Source organism: Sminthopsis crassicaudata, chromosome 2, assembly GCF_048593235.1.
Source record: "Sminthopsis crassicaudata isolate SCR6 chromosome 2, ASM4859323v1, whole genome shotgun sequence".
Lineage (NCBI taxonomy): Eukaryota > Metazoa > Chordata > Mammalia > Dasyuromorphia > Dasyuridae > Sminthopsis > Sminthopsis crassicaudata.
The window spans coordinates 34,355,770-34,378,738 of record NC_133618.1 but is presented as its reverse complement, the minus strand read 5'-3'; the positions used below and the strand labels follow the sequence as shown (position 1 = coordinate 34,378,738).

The window sequence follows — 22,969 nt, the reverse complement described above, 5'->3', positions numbered from 1 at the left end:
ACCCAATATTGCATATGCTATCAAATGTAATTTTTGATGTCAGTTTGGTCTGCTCAGATGTTTATTCTTGGTCATAAGAGAAGGTTGAGGGAAAGGAAGGAAAGGAAAAGGGAAAAGAGAAGGGAAGAAGGCAAGGGAAGGAAAAAGAAGGAAAGGGAAGGAGGAAAAAGAAGAAGGGAAGGAAAGGAGGAAAGGGAAAAAGAGAAGGGAAGGAGGAAAGGGCAGGAAAAAGAAGGGAAGAGAAGGAGGAAAGGGAAGAAGGGAAGGGAAGGAAGAAGGGGAAGGCACTCCCAGGCCCAGCTCTAAGTGCCTACATGTAACCATCGACCATCCTTTTAGCATAGTCTGACGCCTCCTGGAAGCTCTGCAAGTAGGAGAGCACTTCGGAGGCAATGCTCAGGATCCGCAGCACGTAGATATTGGTGTCCGCCAGCACAGGCTCCTGCTTCTGCAAACACTCTCGACATAACTTCACCACCTGGGACAAGGCATCGGGCATTTCATTATTGGCAGGCCAAATGTAAACTCCCGGGGGATGGCACAGCTGATTACTCACTTCAGAGACACTTCCAACCTACTATGATCTAGAAACAATGGCCAGGTTTCCACTTGGTTCTTGATCCATATTCCTTTTGGAGCACAGGGACTGACCTAGATACTTGGGGCATGCATTTTTTTTTGGAAGTAGCTTCTGGCTCTTAAAAGCTTATCAATTACTGAGAGGAGGGATCACATTTCTACAGCTCTAAAAGCTTTTTTTTTTTTTTTATTCCTCCATGGTGCTCATTAATATTATTGGATCTGTCTCATTTTGCTTTTCTATTCGTATACCTAGGACTTAAGAGCAAAGCTAGTTACCCAGTTTTTGGACAAACAGAGGGTCTGGTGGGTCCCTTCTCCCACTGGCCAAGTTGGGCCACCATCCATCTGCAAAGGGACATACATCCCGAAGGCATTTGGGCCTAAAAACTATTTCAAAGCATTGGCCAGGGGGGCCAAGAAGGAGTGAATTGAGCCTAAGGGGACAAGGATCATCTCTAGATCCCATCTGCTCTTAAGGAAGTACTTCCCTTTCACCCCCCCCCCCCATTGGGAGAGTCAAGTTCTCACTTCGTGGTACAGCCCTTCAGAGCGAGCCTTGTCAATCTTCTCCAAGGTGTCCTTGGAGAATTGGGTCACCTCCTTCACCACATCCTGGGAAGGCTGGAAAGAGAGAAAATGGCTTAAGTTAAAGACTCCTGGGTGGAAAGGTGGCCACATTCCTGCAGTAGCTGAAGTAAAACAATGTGTGAACCGCCCTCCCGCCCCAGAGAGATGTGTCCCTTATTTCTAAACACAAGAGCAGAGCACCTGGAATAGAAAAATGCCAGCCTCCCTATCAATCCTCCAGGGGGCCCAGGCTCTTAGTTTGCACTCTATAGATATGAACTGTTACGATTAGTCTTACCTGGGGTGGGAGGTAAGAGCTTTAACATGGAGGAATGATGGTGGGAAGCTTAGGAAGAAGACAGAAGAAAAGTCACCTTATTTTATCACTCAGTCCAGGGCCATCCTCTCAAACCTGAGAATCCAGGCCTTTAAGCAGGGGCTTTCTGAGCCCAAAGGTTATTATTAAAGCTCCTTCCCTTAGAGTTCTAGTGGTCTTTTACCTTCTGGACCTCTCTCTATCCCTTGCCCATGTTAGGGCTGAGAGCTCAACCAGCTAATCCAATGCTGTCATTTTATAGAGCAGCTCGGAGAAAGGAATGCCTTCTCTTTAGTGACACAGGAAGTCAGGACACCTGACATTAATCTACTGTATCAACATCACCCCTAGAGAACTAAGGTTCTGTGATCTGGAACAGGCAGGAAACATCTTACTTAGCAAAAGTAAGTGGAGAGAAGGAAGGCTGAAAATGTGACCTTGACTTGCTTGGGGAATTTTGGTCTCTTATTCCGCAGGGATGGGGCTTAGATGGGTGATTTAGTTAGCAGAGGGCATTCTCTCTACCAGTACAAGTCACAGCCCCCATCCTCTTAGTCCTTAAGGGTCTTAAGTGAAGACTATATACCTTGGGGTCCTCTTTCACTGCCAGGAAGAGATCATCTTTTATCCCTTTCTCACAGTGTTCACATGTGCAATCAAAGTAATACTGTTTCTTCAGCTGCTTCTTCCGTTCTTGGCTGATGTTGAGAAAATCTATGTAGGATACGGTCAATTCCTCCCCCTCTGAGATCTTCCCGAGGGCACGAAGTTCAATTCTGGGTTGGCACAAGAGGTGAGATAAGAAATCCAAATTTAGTGCACAGTGCTTGACTCATAGCAGACACTTAAAATTATTACTGACTAGCTGGCTGGCTTATTCTGCAAGGGTATACCTAGGGCAAGGCAATTGGAGCTTTGCCCTACAGTAGTGAAATTTAAAAAGATACCTTTCTGGGAGCCACTGTACTAACTAACTCTACCTCATTCTCACTTGAATTTGTCTCAATTGTATTATTTTCCATCATGAATTACAAAATTGATTTAAGGGCCCTTTTTTGTGTTGCTTACTCTGGATATCAAAATTACTTGTTATAGCTCTAAACCTGTGGTTTTAAGTTCAGAAATGCCTTGTGATCCCAGATATTAGACCTACTCACCTGCAACCTTAGAGAAATTGATTTCCCACCCAAGGATGAAGCCCTCCACACACACACACTCTACAATTCCAGTAAAATACAATACAGGCTTTTGCAAAGATGCTAATTTGAAACAGAAATGTCTGTTCTCGTGTTTCTCATAGTTCTCATGAACTAAACCAATTGCAATTCAGGTTTTTTTTTCATTACTATAATAACCTAATCAGGCTTACTACAGAAGAAATTCATTCTGCCCAAGCAGAATGAAAAATTTGGTGTAGTCATGAGACCAGCTATGGCCTCCTTTGGTGTTTCACTGACAGCTCTGAGGGTATAATCAACTCTGGATTATTCAGGCCAGTGTAGGAGAATAGAAATCGAGATAACCCCCAACAGTAAATAATGCCAAAATAATTTCCATTTTGTTTTGGAGAAGCGCTGATCGACATGTTTTTTTTTACCCTATTCTTGGCTGAGCCCCAATCTTAACCTCCACTCTTGACTTACTTAGCTCTAGTTTCAATCGCCTGCGATGGCCAAAAGATCCCTGCAGATAATCAAATGTGGATGATCAAGAGTCGGCTTCATTCCATTACCATATATTATTTGCTTTCATAAAATGCTATAATACAGATTCCCCTTTCAACTGACCTATCCTAGCTGCACTTTACCACTCCTTTATCCTCCATTTACCATGGTACCATCTCTCAGCATAGTAGATGGCTTGTAGTCAAAGCAAAGCCCATTCTATAACTGACATCCAGCTTAACCAAACTGACATCCAGTTTAGCCAAACTGACATCCAGCTTAGCCAATCATCATGAAGAACAGCCCATGGAACTTAGTCATGCAAATCAGCACTGGCCCATAGAACTGGAACCTAAAAGAGATCAGGATGGAGACCATAGATAGGTCCTGTGTCCTTTTGGTCTCCAGATGTCTCAGTGGATGAAACTGGGACATTAAGATGGGAGCGAAAAAAGGATAAAATTTAGACCAGAGGGCTTTAAAAAAATCATCATGGTAAAATAGAGAGCTAGTCTTCATACTAGGAAGTATCACCTCTGACACTAGTAGGTTCTGTGATCTTGGGCAAGTTATTTAACCCCTTAGTGCCCTACATAACTCTTCAGGACTCTGGGTTGAAAAGAAGGTACCGGGGGCAGCTAGGTGGTGCAGTGGATAGAGCACCAGCCTTGAATTCAGGAGGACCTGAGTACAAATCTGGTCTCAGACACTTAACACTTCCTAGCTGTGTGACCCTGGGCAAGTCACTTAACCCCAGCCTCAGGGGGGGAAAAAAAAGGAAAGAAAAGAAGGTACCAACTCTCTTGGATAGAAGGAATGCCCTCACCTGGAATTCCCTACACAAATATCATCAATTCCTGCTGTTATCCAAATCCTATCAAAAAGCAAAGAAGAATAGCCCATAGAGAACATCTATGTAACATGAAGTCAGGCTTCCCATTGACCAGCCAGCCCACGTGCATGACAGCTAACTCCTAGCTTAAAACATAAGAGTTGTTCATACATGATAAGTGCACATACACCCATTATTGGGGTAAAAAGCTCACCCAAACTAGGATCAGTTAAATGCTAGGCATCTGTCGCTTCCCCACTGCTGGGTTAATAATATCAGCCTACTGATAAAAAACTGGAAGGGGATGTGAGAAAGAACTGATAGCCATCCATTAACAGTGACTTAACAACTGGGCTGAGGGAAGTAGTATCAAATGAGAATCTATATCCATTAAGGATCTACAGCTAGAGGTCAGTGTGGTTAGAGCATTGGATCTGGAATCCGGAAGACATGAATTCAAATTCTGCTATAGACACTGTGTGATCCCAGGCAAATCACTTACTTTCTCAGTTTCCCCATCTGTAAAATGAGGACAAACATAGCAACTATCTCCCAAGGTTGTTGTGGAGGATAAAAGGAAACAGTGATTGTAAATGCACTGCAAATTTGAAAGTTCTGTGTAATGTTAGTTATTATTGTTATTGTCACTTGTCTTGATTCAACCAAAAACCCAGTGGTCAGCTAGGATCCGGATTTCAACTGCTTTCTCTCTCTACTCACTGTCAAGGTCACAGAATGGATATGAAACAGATTCTTTTGAGTCCAGGATCACTTTTCTTTCTACTACATTAAAGAGAAGGCAAGCTCCTAAAAGGTGGCAACTCGCCTTTTTTTCCCTTTTGTATCCCAGCACTTCATTCAATGCTTGGCACATGGTTGGAACTTAACTGAATTGAATAATTGAAACCAACCCAAACATATCAGCTAACAATCATCCTCAATCAATAAAGGAGACACTAGAGAAAACCAATCCTCATCTCAATCATCAAAACACATCTCTGAGCTGTTTTACTGGGTGGGAAATAGGAGATGTCAGAGAACGCCATATCCTTTAGTTTGTCAGTAAGAGAATCACTCTTCAGTAAGCAGGTTTTTGGGAAGGGGTTCTTAACCCAGTGTCCATGGACTCCCAAAAGGTCTGTGGATAAATTTCAAAGGATCTGTTAACTTTTTAAAGAATACTTTGATAACTGTATTTCAATATTTTTTGCCATCCTATCATCTTTATGTTGTTCATTTTAAAACATTATTCTGAATAGGGGTTGGTCCATAAGCTTCACAGACTGCCCAAAGGATCCATGACACAAGTGAAGGTTAAAAACCTTTACTTAAATTGTCTTGATTTATTTTTTAAAGTAGATCTTTTAGACTGAAAGATTCCATGCTTGTCAGTTAAAGAAAAGGGAGAAGTAGGATAGGAAAAGATGGAGGAGGAGACAGGAATGAAAGGTCAGGGAAGATGCTATGGTGATTGGTGGAATAAAGAACATTATTATTTCTTTTTCAATCACATACAAAATACAGCAGCCAAAGAATGTGGGGATTTTAGGTTGAGCAAGACTTTGGGACAGTGGAAACAGGAATGGTGAATTTGAACACACAGCCAGCCTGGGGAGTCTTGGAAAAGGACTGGCCCACAAGCAAACCAAGCAAGTGAGGGGAGGGTCAGAGGAACGGGTATGTGCTTCGACAAAACTGACCCACCTCATCTGTGTGTGAAACATAGATTTCACAGCCTCATGACTGAAAGACAAAACAGATAGCGCAGGTGATGTAAGAGCAACCCCACCACAAACAAAAATGCTCAGATTGGTTGGATAAACTATAGTTAGCATGCGTGAATGGGATCAATAACTCCAGCCAGGCTTCCATGGTTACAAGAATCTCCCATCATCCCTCCTTCCCAGACTCTGTCTACTTAGATTCACTAACTGAATAGAAATTTGAGAGCCCAAATGTTATCCCTCTGGGGTAGGTTACAAGCAGGATTTAAATTGGGAAGCCTCTCAAAGATAGAAACAGCTTCCTTTGATTTGGGTAGCATTCATGTTTGGGATGGGGAACTCAAAAGCATCTCTAGCCATAAGGACATTCCTGAGACTATCCTGGGCTCATACACAAAGTTTCTCTCCACTAAAGTCTGAGCAAACAGCCCTTAAATGATGAGTGGTGGGGACTGAAAATGATTTATGGAGAAGAGTGTTTCACTGGTGGGAGGGAGAATAACTAGGTTAGCCTTTAAGAAGGAAAGCAGGATTTTGTAAAAGAGTTCTTAACCTGCTCTCCATGGACCCCAAGGGGTCTGTGGAAAGATTTCAGGAGGTCTGTTAACTTTTTAAAGAATGCTTTGATAGCTTTATTTCAATATTGCTTTCCTTCGTCACTCTATATATTTTATTTTGTGCATTTTAAAGCATTATTCTGAACAGAAGTTAATCCATAGGTTTCATAGACTGCCAAAGGGGTCCATGACGTAAATGGAAATTAAAAACCTTTAGTCAGGGTTTTTAAAAAACCTGAACTTGGGGTTATCACCACCAAGGGATCCAGAGCCCAGAAGGCCTGCTCCTTGGTTGCGATATTTCAATCTGTCATTGTCATTCAAGGGAACTCTAGGTGACAAGTACTTTGCCCTTGTGGCCAGTGGTTGGGGGAAGGTTTGGGCTCAAAGGTGGAGACTTCCTGTGCAAAGGAGCAATAAAAGGGGAAATGGGCAATGCTGAATGAGAATTTTTATGTGGTTCCTAATTCTAATCTCATGCACATGGGTGTGTTTCCCATGTGTTTAAAAAAAAAAAAAAAAACTACTTCTGCATCCCATCACTGAATGGAAGAGATCCCTTTTTGAAAGAAATAAGTAGTAAAGGATCATTCTAATCATTCTAATTATCAAATCTACATGCTATTGGGCCATAGACATCATCCCTACCAGGGTATTTGCTATTTTTGGAATTTGAAAGAAGGGAATCCTGATGAAAAGGGTCTTCTTTAGTTGAAAAGGAGTTGAGGCTGGTATCATTACTACTATCCAAAGGTAATGGAAATACTATTTAGTCCTTTTTTGAAGCTGCTGATTGACCTTTACAGATTTGCTCTTAGATTTTAAGAACCAGTTGTAGGAAACATCATAGCTGGTGTTACCCCCACCCCTGCCACCCACCCCAGACAAAGGACTACTCACTTGCCATTGTTGAATATGACGGTGCAGTTGGGCCAGCAGTTATGGTTCACCAGGCAGAGGTTGGGAAAGATGCCCACCCCCACAGCCTGAAGGCCCCTCTGGTCACTGAGAGTGAAAGCATTGCAGTTGATCTGCCCAGGGGGAGGAAAGAAAATAATATCTCATTCATAAACCATAGAGCACCATAGAGCAAGGTTTCTTAACTTTTTCCACTTGTGACCCCTTTTCACCTGAGAAATTTTTACATGATCCAGAGTAAAATAGATATACAAATCAAACAGTTACTGATAATAAAGCACAATTTTGTGACCTCCCCTTTCAATTATGAGACCCCTTATGCAGTGGCGAACTACAGTTTAAGAAGCTGGGCTATAGAGAGCCAAGAAGGGAATGGTGGATGTTAAGGACATTAAAGCCAAATTAGGGGAATTCCAGTCCTTAGCTTAATTTTATGTGGCTTGCAATCAAGCTATAAACATTTATTAAGCCTCTACTTTATGCCATGTATTATGTTAAGTGCTAGGGATACAAAAGAGGGAAAAGAAAGTCCCTGTCCTCCAGGAGCTTACCATTTAATACAATTCACTGTGAAGGGAAGCTGAATGGTAGCCTTTTGTTTGTCCTGTTCTATGTCCTATCTCATATCTCTCATTCTCAGACTTCAGATAGAGTTGCATCTGTATCCCCCAGAGTCAGGGGTTCTTAATAATTTTTGTGGTCAAGTCCCCATCTGGAAATCTCATGAAATATATGGATTTTTTCTCAGTAATTTTTAAAAATTAAAAAAAGAAAATTTTTAAGATTACAGAGGAACCAGTTATATTAAATATGGTTATCTGTCTGTCTACTTGACTGACTGTCTCTATGTATATCTGTACCTGAGTGTCTATTCTGTTCATCTATCTGTCCATCTACCTATCTGTTTATATATCTATCATCTATCTATCTATCTGTTTATCCATCCATTTATTTATCTTCTATCTATCATCTATTTGCCTACAAACCTACCTATCTGGTTATTTATCTATATTTAAGGTTAATACTTCTTGCCCTAGGTCATGCTGTTTAGCTAATTATGAAGGCAAGATGTACTTTTCTAATTATCATGCTAGGGAAGAGTTGGCCTTGCCCTTGACTACGGCAATCCACTGAGTATCCCTCACAGCTGACCCATGAGTTTTTGTCCTTCTCCGACTTTTCCAAACTCCCCATACTTCTCCCCCTTCTGCTATCCCTCTTCCCTTCCTCCCTTCCCCCTAGATCCTCTGAGGCTCAGGATTCTCGGTGCAGACTGTACCTTCTGAATTTGGCCACCACAAGTGATGCCAGGGGATTTCATTTTCCATTTTTTCCTTTATGGGAAACTTAGCATTTTAGCCCCTGGGATTTATTTGTCATGCCATTTTAATTTTGTGTCCTTGTGCCCAGAAACAGAAGTGGGGGGAATGGAAAGGATGAGAGTAACAGGTGCTTCAAGAGAAGCCAGAATCAGCTGGGAGGAGAGAGGAATGACTAAGTGGTCAGGGATTGGGAGTGGGAGGAGGTGGGCAAAGTCCTTGAATAGCACAGAGTGACCTCCTGCCTTTGTTATAAGCAGAGAAACCATCAAGGAACTTCTTGTTTTCTTCCATTTTGGGGAAAAACAAAACAGGAGGAGGAGGAGAGGGAAAGGGAAGAGGAAAGGAAGGGAAGAGAAGAGAAGAAAGTGGGGTAAATGGGGGAGGCAGAAGTAGGAAGGAGAGGAGGGAGAAGGGGACCAGGAGGAGTGAGGGAAATGGGAAGAGAGGTCAGGGTGCCGTACCACTCCAAATATATGTGAGATATACTGCATGCTGAATTGCTGGCTCTGGGGTGGCCAGAAGTTCAAAAAGCTGTCTACATCCATTCGGAGGTCTTTCTGCTCCTCTTCCCCAAAGTTGTCCACGTGATTCTGCAGGTCATCCACGGAGACCAAGCAACCCTCTGTGAGTCCAGTGCCCTCTCTCTCTATCCGCCACATGATTCTGGCCGCCAGCCTAAGGATGATGAGGAGGAGGAGGATGAAAACATGATGATGGTAGTGAGAAAGTGAGTGATAAAGTATGAAGTGCTTGTTGGTCCTCCATTCATCCATGACATCGGAAAGGTGATTCCGTGACATGCAGGTAAGTTGGATTAAAGGCAGGGAGGGCAGTGCAAAGTTATCAGCCTCACTCTCCTCTCCAGAACCATCTGGGTCCAGTGGCCAGACAGAGATCTGGATGACTGGAGAGGGCCCCTATGCAAGGGGAGACCTCAGCCTTTTTAAGCAAGGCCTTTAATAGGTCTCCGTCTGACTGAGGCAATACCCATGTAGTGATGAAAGTTAGGAGCAATTGAGACAAAGAGTGACCTGTGATGTTTATGAAGCACTGACCCACATTATTTCATCTGTTCCTCATAGAAGCCCTAGGAGACAAGTACTACTGATATCGTTATCCCATTTTACAGATGAATCAATCAATAAAGTTTGATTAAGTATCTCTGAGCCAGACATTGGGCTAAGCACCAGGGATACAATGAGGATGCAAAGGACAGTTCCTATGCTCAAATAGCTTAGAGTTCAGAATTACTAAGTATCTCAGATTAGATTCAAATCCAACTCTTAGAATCAAAAGATTAGAACTGGAAGGTACCTTAAAGACAAGTGAGTTCGATTCTTTCATTTTATAGATAAGGAAACTGAGAAGAAAAATTAAATCTTCCTGGCCCCGGATTCCCCACACCTTCTACTCTATTGAGTTACTTTCACCAGAGAACACAAGGCTTCTAGTAGAATATTGAGGTAAACCACAGGACAGAAGAATCCACAAAAAAACCAATTCAGAATCACTCCCTCCATCCCTTCAGTTTGGGATTCTGTCTCTGGCAGGTGTTGCTGGGGGAACAGTGGGCGTCCCCTGGAACCTCCACCTCCAAGGTTGCAACACAAATATCCCATGTTCACTTCACAATTCACTGTGAATCTGTCCTCTATGTATTTATATAGACACACACACACACACACACACACACACACACACACACACACACAAACAGGAATGGGACTTTGAAAATCAATGAATCTATCAAATATGGGCTGAGATCTGTGGATTTGAATCTAACATTAGATACTTAGTAACTCTGAACTCTAAGCAACTTGAGGATAGGAACTGTCCTTTGCATCCTCATTGTATCCCTGGTGCTTCGCCCAATGTCTGGGCCCACCAAGGGACACACACACACACACACACACACACACACACACACACACAGAGGGATGGAACTTTGAAAATCAATGAATCTATCAAATATGGGCTGAGATCTGTGGGCTAGATCAGGGCCCACCAAGGGAATTCCAGGGGACCTCCTTTATGCCCTTGGACAGATTTTAAGTCTACAGCACTAGTTCTGTCACATTTGAGGTCCTAACTGTGTCTGGTACTCTTCTCAGATCTTTCCCTCCACCCTGAAATCCAATGGGCATTAGATGTCACCTGGCAATTTATGTAATTGATGTACGTTGGGGGGGGGTTGATTCATAAATTTATGGGCAGGGGAAAAGGGACAAGATGCACTTTTCTTGGGGAAGGGAAAGATATTCAGATAGCGAATCCCCCATCTCGGTCAGGTAGGCTCTTTCCTCACTACTAGTCTCATCCTCTCTCCTCACTTTTAAATGGCTAAGTCTGACTGACTGCTTCCCAGACACTGAGTCCAAGATCAAGGTTCACTGATTGGACCCAGGGTAGTAGTTCCAGTTAGTCCTTGGCACTATATTGGAGGAAGGAGGGCAAAGGCAGGTCTATGTGTTGTAACTAAGGGCTGTGCTATCAGGTGATCCGGAACAATGTGACTTGATGGGCTGTAAGCCAGAACTCCTGACTTCAACCATTCATTTCAAGTCCCTTTTTGCAATCCTGTCTCCCAATGAAAGGAGCTGGTACTTCCATTTTCTTTTCTTTTCTTTTTTCCTTTTTTTCTTTTCTTTCTTTCTTTTTGGTACTTCCATTTTCAAAGTTATCATTTCCCAACAGTTCTATTCCATCTGACATATACCAAGTACCTATTATGTGTAACACTCCCCACTCCACACCTTTGTACAAGGAGCCACTGGTGTATGGAAAGCCTCTCCCTCATAGAAGTCCAGGATACCTTAAAAGCCAGCTCAGCTGACACCTCCTACACAAGGGCTCTCACAAGGGCTTTCCTGATCACCCCAGTCTTTGGCACTCTCTCCCCTTGACATTTCATTGCACATAGTTTCTGTTAAAGAAAAGCAATGGTCGAGTGGACAGAGAGCCAGAAACCCAACCTCAGACCGAGTGCAAATGTAGGATTCTTTCCACTGTAGCTGTTGTGACTGTGGGGGAGAAAAAACACAGGCAGTGGAAATGATACAGTAATGACAACAAATGGTATTTGTATAATTACTTCATGAACCTTATTTCATTTGAGCCTTACAATGGCGAGAAGGTTTCTTACTTTCCCATTTCACAGATAAGGAAAACGAGCAAAAAGAAATGATTCGTCAGACACAGGATTTGACCCCAGGTGTTCAGCATTCATTCCACTATATCCAACTTGATCTCTGGAATAACCTTGCAAGAGTTATGGGCTAAGAACCATGTGATTCCTGAGTGGTCTAGGCCTCCCAGCCTCACCTACTAATTCTGTACGTTGACATGTAGAGTGGAGGGTGGCTCATGGACTCAGATCAATCCCCACCCCAGAGGCGGATTTTCCTCGGAAGGCCACCAGTCATGTTCTTGTTTCACTAGCGATCGGGGACTATTAATAGAACAAAGCCATTCCTAGGGATCCCAGTTACCCAGGATCCAAGCCAGCAAGTACATGGAGTCCAGGGGAGAGGCAGAAGTGTGACATTTGGTGCTGTGCTCTTTCTGTGGTTTGTTTTGGTGGCTACCTTTAAAGAGCCAGACTCTAGATCCAGAGGAGCCAGGAAACTGGGAAAGTACGGAGATGAGAGCTGCTGCTCTTGATCTCTATGAACCATTTCTGTGCTTTGAGCAGATTCTGAGAAGTCTGGGATCAGAGTATAGAGATGACATGCTTTGGGGGATTGGAACTGGCTATGTGCCCACCAATCAGCCCTTGATTTTGGCATGGGACTCCCACATTGGGAGATGCATTCCTACCTTGATATGTGCCTGGATCCAGGACCTCCAAGCTACCCCTCACTGCAGTCTCTGTACCATTTCCTCCTCCCATAATCCCCTCTATAGTAATCCTGATTCTCAAAGTCTGATCAAAGGCTCCCCCACTGCAGGTCCTTGAGACCCTTTCAGGGGAATATGCAAAATTAAAATTATTTTCATAATAATGCTAAAATGTTTTAATTTCTAATTTATATTATTAAAATATTACATTTATTATATTGCTCATGTTATCAAGTCCGACTCTTTGTGATGCCATTTGTTTGCAAAGATAATGGAGTGGGGTACCATTTCTTTCTCCAACTCATTTTACAGATGAGGAAACTGAGGCAAAAAGATTAAGTAACCCCAATTAGTCTCGCCATTAGGATAAAATTAAAGCCCTTCTCAGTCTGACGCCAGTCTCCCTCTCCAGGATTATTTCACATTAATCCCTCTCATATACCCTTTATTTCTGGCCTAACTCTTAGCTCTTCTCCATATATCTTGTAGTGTATCCCCACAGGCCTCCAACACTCCACCTCCTGCTCTAGCTGTGAACCATTCCTGGAATCCTGAGTTTCCTTCAAAATTCAGCTGTGACGTCATTTCCCACAGGGAGCCTATTGAATTCATTTGAGCCTCAGTGCTATTTCCTGGTGCTTTCTACCAGAAATTACTCTATATTTATCAGACATAATATATTGGGGGACAGTTGGTATACATGCAAGGACAGATTGAATCATGAATTTTCATAATGAGGTTTGTCAGCATTTGTTCTGCATTAATCCTTACCCCTATAAGATATTTTCTTTTTTGTTTGTTTGTTTGTTGCTGAGGCAATTGGAGTTAAGTGACTTGCCCAGGGTCACACAGTCAGGAAGTATTAAGTGTCTGAGGCTGGATTTGAACTCAGATCCTCCTGACTTCAGGGCTGGAGCTCTCTTCACTGCACCTCCCAGCTGCCCCAAGATCTAGCCTCTAATAGTCTTGTCTGAGCATATGCTGTCCTCCATTGACACCCCGGTTAGCTCCTTGGAGGAAGGAGTCATTGTTCTCTCTGGCACAAGGCTGGGTATACAGTTGCTGCTTACTAGATGCCCATTCCCCGAAGGTGCCGTCCATAAGCTACTTGCCTGCTTTCTCAGGGGCTACGGGACCCACGGGCTCACTCTAGTTTTCAAGTCTCTCAATCCGGGACTTCCCCCACAGGTCTCAGCAGCCCAGGCGTGCCCCCTCTCCCCCCCACCCCTGTACCGGACCCCGGCTCTGACCTGATGTTTTCACCAGGTGGCTTCCCATGCTTCTTGATGGCAGCACACTCATTCTTGTGGTTCAGCCAGGCATCCTTTTGGCACGTCCGATCACAGTAGTGTGCAAACTTGCACTGGCCACACCGCTGCAGCTTCTCCTGCCTCTTAAAGCACGTGTGGCACACGACCTGGATGAAGCTAGGAAAAGATAGGGGGTCAGCCTGGTGTGGGGGGGGTGGGAAGACCAGGGTGGGAAAGGGAGGAGAGACACAGAGACAGGGAAAGAGAGAGGGAATAGAGGGAAAGAGGAGGAAAAACAGGGCAAGAAAAAGAATGAAAGCAGGAGAGACAGAGAGATAAAGAGATAGAGACAGACAGAGGGAGAGAGAAGGTTAAAGAGGAAAAGAGAAAGAAACAGAGAAAGACAGGCAAAGAGAGAGACAGAAAGAAGAAAGAAATAGCCGGGATATAATGCCCAAAAAGAAAGGGCAGGATCAACAAAGCTAGAATGTAGTTTATATTTTATCAATAACATAGTCAGACTGAAATTCTTATTGATTTGACTCGCCTTGTAGGTGAAATTAAAGAATATAGGGCTGTGCTTCTTTTCCTTGAGATTTTAGAACTGAACTACCTTATTTCCCAAGGTGATTTTTCCTTGAAAACAGGAACTATGGCTCACACTTATTTTCTATCCCCCCCCACATCTTCTGCCCCTCACAAATCCAGTACAGTTGTAAATACAGTCAATGCTCACTAAGTTTGAGAAGTTGAGTAATTGGGAATGATTTTGAAGAGCTCAAGATTTTTTTTTAAATCAGCAGAATTACAGAATTATAGAGCTAAAATGGATCATTCCATTATACAGAATCCATTTTACAGATGAGGAAACTGAGACCCAGAGTGGTGAGTTGCCAAAGGTCAAAGGGAGTAAATAGCAGTCTTTCCACTATCCAGGGGTTCTCAAACTATGGCCAGCGGGCCAGATGCAGCTGCTGAGGACGTTTATGGGCGGCAGGCGGGTTATGGCAAATGGGCTGAGGGGTGGAGACAGTGTGAGCTTTTGTTTTTACTATAGTCTGGCCCTCCCACAGTCTGAGGGACAGTGAACTGGCCCCTATTTAAAAGTTTGAGGACCATTGTGACTCTCAACTACAGAGACTGGCCATCACACTTAAGTAGCTGCACGTGTTGGATATTTCTAGCAACAGCTGGTGCCTGGACACAAGGGAAAATCAGCAGGTGGCAGGACAAATGAGCCAGCTAGCTAAAGATAGAAATAGACTCAGAAGGGTTTAGAGAAATTCCTTGGTGATTGCTTCATAATAGGCATATATGTATAATATGTATATATGTATATGTGTATGTACATATGTATTTTTAAATATTTATACATATACACATATGGTTCTATTTCTAATTTTTGCAAAAGTTGGGGTTACATATTAAAAGTGTCTTGCCTGGACAGATATCTAGAAGGAAGATAACATACCAATGGACTAATGTCCAAAGTGAAATGAGCACTGGACATCAGGTTAGTTAGAAGATGGTTTGGAACTTGAAAATCTAGATTTGAATCCTGACTGTGCTATTTACCATTTGGGTAAATGATTTTACCTTATTCAGTTGCAACATCTGAAAAATAAAGATTTTGAACTCCAAAAAGCCAGTGCCAGTGATCCATTGACTTTGTCTAGACCCAGAACTTTTCTTCTGACTGGATAGAGCACAGATTGAGCCTGGAGTCAAAGATCCTACATTAGAATCTCACATCTCTTACATGTTACCTTAGAAGAATGATTTAATTCACCTCTCTCAGCCTGTTTCCTCATCTGTAAAATGGAGAAGTTGGACTAATTACTCTAGATCAAAGTTTTTTAAACTGTGGGTTACAGCCCCATATAGGCTCTTGTAAATAGATGTGGGAGTTGTAAAATTATGGGCTATCATCAGTAAATATTTGCTTTGTATACCTGCTTTACATACCTATTTGGAGTTGCCTAAAAATTTCTTAAGGGACAAGGGGTTGTAAGTGGGAAAAAAGTTAAGAAGCCCTGTTCTAAGTAGTCTCTTAAGTCCTTTCCAATTCTAGATTTCAGGTCCTGTGCATTTCTTTCGATAGCATTTCCCCCCTTCCTTATCTCTCCTCAACATTCCTCATCTCTCTCATGACCAAGATAAGACTTGACACTTTAACAGAAAGAAGGCTGGGTTTTAGAATCAGGGCCTGTTAGGTTCAAGGCTTGATTCTGTTCCTTGTGACCCCAATAAGCCAATTTTCTGGCCTCAATGTCTTAATCTATACAATGAAGGGATTGAGCTACAGGACCTAGTAACTCCCTTCCAGCTCTTGATCTCTGGTCCTTCACTCCATAAGCCAAGGGCACAAAATGAATTGGACAGCACTTGTTAATTACCCACTAAGTACCAAAGAGTGGGCAAGGTGTTACGGGTACAGGAAGACGGTGGAAAAAGGACTGGCTTTGGGGTCCAAGGGGCTGGACTTGCCATAATACTTGAGGACTTTAGGCTGATTCTTTAACTTCTGTGGGTCTCAGTTTCCTTCTCTGTAAAAACTAGAAGGTTGGACTAAATTACCTTTCTGCACTAAATCTATATTCCTAGTTTACAAAGACAAAAACCAAACAGTCCCTGCCTTCAAAAAGTTTATGTTCTTTTGAAGAGGAAGCAGAAAGTGGGCAATGGAATGGATGAGTAATATAAACAGAAGCAAATAGAAAAAAAAAAAAAACAAGTTGGTCACAAAGCAAAATTTGGAGAGGGGTCTAGAGGAGAATATTAGCAACTAATTCTGGGGGTGGAAGGCTGGAAAGTCAAGTATTTCAATCCCACTGTGTGTTCTATTCCAGAAAGTGGCTCGGTTCAGGTTTTACATGGAAGGCAAAGCACCTTTCCAGAAGAGTTAGGATCCCCTAGAAGACAGCAGTGAGCTCAGTCTGCTTCTCTGCCAGCATTTCTCTCCTCACTTCCTAATCCATTGGGTGCACAGTGTCCATATGGCATTATATGCATGTACCCGGGGCTACTCCCTTTAGATCCAGGTTCTACTCCCAGGTGTCCACACAAAATATTTTATTCTTCAAGATGGGGCCACACACAGGAAATCAGAGGACATCGACGTTGTCAGCTTTTCTCCCTGTTGTTGTTTTCTAGTAAAGGGACCCCCTCCCATCCCTACCCTTCCCCAGCCTTCATGGAAAGCTTACTTCTTCCATTTTTTCTTGCTTTTATCTCTCCAGTGGATGTTTCTTCCCTTACAAGGAGAGAAGCATCAAACTGCATCTTTCTGCCCTCTTAACTCTGACAGCTGACAGAAAACAGTCCAGACCTCCAAGCCAGCTGCCCCCAACTCCCCCACTGTCACATAAACCAAGCCTAGCTGGGTGCACTGGATTTACTGCTGGACCCTCTGAGAGCTGACATTGGCAATATATTGTCTTTCTTTAGTCCCCCTTCTGTGCTGGGAAACTGTCCCATGTTGAAGGTCTCCCTGTTGCTCTGTAGTGCTGATACATAAAACTAGATCCAGTGCAGCCTAGCAGGGAGTTCTGCCAAAGCAAAATATAAGGCTGAAGTGAAGCCATTGTTGCTAATGGTTAGCATCCTGCCTTTTGTTGAGCATCTTTAGAAAACCAACAAGGAACAAAAATTTGTTAACCACACACCACGTTCCAGGCACTGTGCTAAACATGTAGGATTCAAAGAAAGGCCAAAAACAGGATCTCTGCCCTCAGGAAATTCACATTTTGTAGAGGCAAAAAAGAGATCAGAAACACTAGAACATCTCCTCTTTGATATGGCTTAGGTTGTCTAATCCCACAGAAGTAGAAAGTTTTCTGCCCACAATCAAAGCCTTTCCAGATTAATGGGACAATCTAAGACTTGTGCTAGGTTGACAAACCCTTTAATAACCCAATGTTATCTCTACATTATGATAGGAAAGGAAGGAAAGGAAGAAAAGGAAGAAAGGAAGGAAAGGAGAAAGGAAGGGAGGGGGGAGGAAGAGAGAGAGGAAGGGAGAGAGGGAGGGAGGAAAGAAGGAAGGAAGGGAGGAAGGAAGGAGGGACAGATCTACTCTGTTCTAACTCCTCTGGGACTCAGTATCCTCAATTGTAAAATGAGGGGGACTGAACTGGATGGCTTCTGAGGTCCCATTCAGCTTTAACTCCACATAAGACCCTAAGTCCTATTTCTGGTATCTCCTGGCTGGGTAGCCCTGGTCAAGTCAGCTAATGGAGTAATGGAGTCTACATTCCCCAAGGGCCAAGCCTGTTTCACTTTTGTATTTGTATCCCTAGCTCCCAGCATAGTGTTAGAGAGCAGCTGTCACTACCAAAGTAGATGATAGGTGCTTAATGAAAGATCACTGGCTGACTTCATCTCTCTGTGCCCCATGGCAACGATTTAAGACCATAAATCCTGGAACAGATGCCAATCTTCACTCAGGAGAGTTCACACTCCAGGAGAACCCCAGATGAAATTACACATTTAGATTCCCCCCCCAAAAAATTTAAAATTTATTTCCCACCATAAACTCAGCTCTGTACTAAGCAGGCATCCTGGGGTTCAGTAGAAAGGGCTTGGATTTGGAACCTAAGGGATTCCATTCAAAGTTAACCTTTGCCACTTATTTATATGACTTTAGGCAAATCCCTTCCCCTCTTTCTGGCTCAGTTTCTTTATGTTCAAAATGGGGGAAAGTCAGACTAGATTCAATTTAAGTCAGCAATCATTTATTTAGCAATATGCCAGACACTGGATGAGGCTCTAGAGATACATAATATATAGGAAAGTTGCTATCCTCAAGAAGCTTACATTCTACTCAGACAACTTAAAAGTCCTGCCCAGCTCTGACTCTGACCCTTTGATCCCATCCTGGGTCAAACCATTGATCTTTATAATATAGAATCTTCTCCATCCCACACTTTATATTGAGGTTTCCTTTGTGAGAAAGGACAGGAACGATACCACGACACCATGATACTAACCTTGGATATTTGGGTGAAAGCTCTTTAATATTCTTTCAGCATCCTGTTATGGAACTTAACCCAGTACTTACTCCTTACCCTTCCTGAACCTATTTATATTTATATCCAGAGGAGTCTTTTACAACCCATATATATCCCATTTATGCTTTCCCCCCACTTGTCCATGAACCAACTGTGACTATAAAACCCTCCAAGCTATGTGGCTGCACACACCCAGTGGCTAATCTCCATGCAGCCATAAATATTTCAGGTTGAGAGCCTGGCAGCCTTTGCCATGACCGGTTGAACTCAAAACCAATTTAATTTTCAGGAGGCTTGGCAGATCCTTAGTTCTACAATCAGTCAGGCAACCTAGTGGCACTAATATGCCCTGAAATGCATTACATCGTATCTCAAGCAGACATATGTTTCTCTGGACCCAATCAATCTTTTAGGAATTGGTCAAATTTCTATTTTTAAAAAAGGGAAGGCAATTAGATAGTTCAGTGGATAGAGAACTGACCCTGAAGTCAGGAGGATCTGAGTTCAACAGACACTTGACATTTCCTAACTGTGTGATGCTGGGTGAGTCACTTAATCCAATTGCCTCACCGAAAAGAAAAGAAAAGGGGAAGGGGAAGGCAGGTATGGACAGGAATATAGGTAATTTGTTGATCATATTTTTTATCCTTACATCTGATGAGTTTGGCTTTCTTTCTCAGCTGTATTATAAGCATCATTTGCTGTCTTCACCAATGACATTTGTATATCACATGAGGTTGTTCATTAATACGAAATAGCTTGGCTCACAAAGAAACCTAATTTATTATTATTTCTGGGATTGATTCCAGAACTGTTTCCCCTCTACCATACCGATAGTCAGCCAACAAATATTTATTAATATTCCAGGCACTGTGCTAAGCAGTATGGATGCCAAGAAAGGCAAAAGGCATCCTCAAGGAGCTCTCATTCTATTCTAATTCGAGAAACAACATGTAAATAGCTAGGTACATACAAGAGATAGCTAGAGAGATGTAATCTAAAAGGGAGAGGGATACCACTTGGGAGTACCAAGGGACTACTCCCTGTAAATGGTAAAATTTGAGTTGTTTCGAAGAAGTAGTTAGGGGAACTGGGCAGTAGAGATGAGGAGGGAGAGTCCAAATAGGACAAAGGTCCAGAAGTGGGAGATGGTTTGCCTTTCATTTTTGCAGATGAGGAAATTGACTATGTGTCACAGAGCCATAAGCATCCAAGATAGGATTTGAATTTAGATCTTCTAGGGTCCACTTTTGGTGCTCTATCCACAGTAGCATCTAGCTATCTCACCCAAGAGATTTTAGTGACTAGTCATACAAGTAGTTATCATTAGGGGTGAAATTTGAACCCAGATTCTCTCATTCCAGGGTCATCATGTAATATATTGCCTTCACAGTGACCCTCTGAGGCAGATATTAGAGTTATTTTTAGCTGAGAGATGAGGAAACCAGCCAAGCTATGTGACCTGTCCATGGATACGGAACTTGAAAATGTCAGAGGCAGGATTTGAAGCCAGATCTTAACTCCCACCTTATATCTTTTCTCTTATCTTCCTTCCTTAAAGTGCTAGAGATGCTCAGGATCCAGAGTCTGAGGGGCAAGGGGAAGATAATGGCTTTCCCTATCTCTGATAACTCTATTTGTTATAGCCTCTGCTGACATGACTTCTGCTTTTCTCCATTTCTTATTCACTTCCCCTCTCCCCAGTGTTCCCCAGACGCTCTGGTGCAGGAGAAGAAAACAGGTATACCTAGTGACTTGTGCCAGCCCCCAAGCCATAGCTCCTCTAAGATCTTTTTCAGGATCTCTTCACGGGACTACCTCTCCTCCTCCTGAGGTACTTCTGCTTGGAGGAACCCAGTTCCTGCTGGGGTCACATAGGCTATACGACCCCCTTCTTAGCATCCCCAGGAGATGCTTGGTTCCTCCAGCCAGCTGGAGTCGGACAAAAATGAATTTGGCCACTCTGTTTTCTCAGTTTTTAGGGGGAGGCTTGAAGCTCTGAAGATGTGGCCAGAAAGGGAAATCAACTCGTTCGGGATGATGTTCAATAAAGCCTGCAGCTTTACTAGTTAGGTCTGGGCTCAAGATGGCAAAGACAAAGTCAGCTGGAAAATATGACCAGTTTTTCCCACTCCACCTCTTAAGACTTGAAAACAGTTCAGGGTAAGATGCAGAGTGAGAAGGGGCAGGGCTCTGAAGTAGCTGATGGTGTGTCCAGACTGCTGGGTAGGCTTAGGCAGATCACAGCACCTGTTCTGTCTTCTGTAAAACCACAGGATCAAACTCGATGGTCTTTAGGGTCTTGGAAAGTACTGAAACTCTAGGAGTCCATTTTTGGTTCAAGTTAAAATTCAGATCATTTCATCAGGCTTGGGTTCCTTGGAGCTCATATTCCATACTGTGTCTATTTCTCCAGAGAAAAGCATTAAAAGACAGTATTGAAGAGTGTTGTAACTAAGGAGGGTCTAACAGAGCTTTGCCACTGGTTGCTAAAGTTAGGGAGCACCAAATCTGGGGGTCATGAATCACACTTGAATTGTTATTCAACAACATGGAAACAAAGTTTAGTTGAGCAAGAATTTTTTTTCGTTATTTTTTTTGAGGTGGAAGGGAGTCTAGACCTATATTTTCACTAAATACAGGGAAACTTCTGGTTTGGAAACTCTTATCCATATAGACTAACAATCTAGCTACAAGTTATGGTGTTAGGAAGCATATTTATCCAGAGTCACATGGCTAATATATCTTAGGGAAACAATTGATACTCTACCCAACATACCAGATCACCTATCAGTTGGCAAAAATAATTAACTAGTTAAAATGGGCATCCATAAGATGGTGAATGGGATGAACCCCACTCTATTCCCCTTCATACATGCAGTACCCTCCTCCCACCACATGTGACTCCCTTTTCACCATCTCCACCACATGAGATACCCTAGTAACTGGTGACTCCACAACGGAGGACTAGCATCTCTCTCTCCCCATCCCTCACTCTAAATACAGCCTTTTCAACATTGTGATATTTTACACTAGACTAAAAAAAAAAAAAAAAAAGCAAAAATTAAAAGCATTCTGCCCATAGCAGAATTTGACCAACATAAAATACATGTTCCACTCATTCTGTCTGGATAATAATAATAATTAGCAATTTAATGCTACCTCTCATGTCCCAGGTACTGTGCTAAGCACTTTACAAATAGTATCTCAGTTGATCCTCCTATCTGGGAGGTAGGTGCTATATTATCCCCATTTTACAGCTGAAGAAACTAAGACTAAGAAAAAGTCTGAGAAGAAGCTAAAAAACAGAGGCAGAACTTAATGGCTTGCCCAGGACCACATAGCTAGGGCATATTTGAACTTGGTTCTTTGTGACTTAAGGCTCAGAGCTCTAACCACTGCACCTGGAAAATGCCATATCTTTGTCCTGACTTGGACAGAACCAGAACCCTCCTCACCCAGGAAGCAGGCAGCAGTCCTTGCTTTGTTCTGGTCTGTGTAGCCAGGTCTTATATTGCTGGTTCAGAACAGATTATTTCAGTGGCTGTATGTGACAATATATATGTGTGTGTGTGTGTGTGTGTGTGTGTGTGTGTGTGTGTGTGTATAACCTATATCAAATTGCTTACTTAGGGAGAGGAGGGGAGGGGAGAAAGGAAGAGATTAATTTGGAGATCAATATTTTTTAAAACCAATGTTAGAAATTATGTTTACCTATAATTGAAAAAAAATACTATTACCAATTTATAATGATAATGCTTGTTGACTGATTGAGAGCCTCAACTTTCTCTTCTACTCACCAACCCACACATGCCAGCTGTGAGGATCAAGTGAAAAAACAAATACTATTACACATTTAAAATGATAACAAATGCTTCTTGTCAGTTTGAGAACCTCAACTTTCTCTTCCACTCCCCAACCCACACATGCCAGCCGTGAGGATCAAATGAGATCATGTGGGTGAAGACTCTTTGTATGCATAACCTCTAAGCATGATCTCCTATTAGTAAGAAGGATTATAATAGGTTATAATTGAACATCATAATCCTCAGATGCTCTAACTGGTATGTAGGAAACATTTTAATATTTACATGGAGATTTATCCATATTACATTATCTTCTGATTCTTGGCAACTACTGCTTTTGATGTAATTAACCCCATTTAGAGATGGGTAAACTGAAGCTGAGATTTGCCCAGAGTCGCTCAGTTTTGAGAGTAAGAAATGAGAATTGAACCCTAGTCTTCTAGACTACAAGTCTAACACCTTCTCCTCCAGGTCTCTAGGTGGCACACTGCATAGAATACCAGATCTGGGTGTTAAGAAGACCCGAGTTCAGATTCTGCTTTAGAATATTACTAATTGTGGGATGCTGGGCAAATCATTTAATCT

At 42.6% G+C, this 22,969-nt stretch overlaps 1 protein-coding gene across 3 annotated transcripts in view; it reads right to left on the bottom strand.

Moving 5' to 3' along the window:
- The window catches only part of SMYD1 (SET and MYND domain containing 1), a 45,515-nt gene that overhangs the window by 4,432 nt on the left and 18,114 nt on the right, over positions 1-22,969 (bottom strand). For 2 of the 3 annotated variants that reach the window (XM_074285684.1, XM_074285682.1), the window contains exons 2-8: positions 13,570-13,746; positions 8,944-9,157; positions 7,143-7,273; positions 5,666-5,704; positions 2,052-2,241; positions 1,111-1,203; positions 315-478 (exon numbers count right to left, since the gene is read on the bottom strand). In XM_074285684.1, coding sequence (XP_074141785.1) covers positions 315-478; positions 1,111-1,203; positions 2,052-2,241; positions 5,666-5,704; positions 7,143-7,273; positions 8,944-9,157; positions 13,570-13,746 — 1,008 coding nt within the window. The remainder of the gene's footprint in view (positions 1-314; positions 479-1,110; positions 1,204-2,051; positions 2,242-5,665; positions 5,705-7,142; positions 7,274-8,943; positions 9,158-13,569; positions 13,747-22,969) is intronic. The other variant, XM_074285683.1, reaches the window with a different exon arrangement.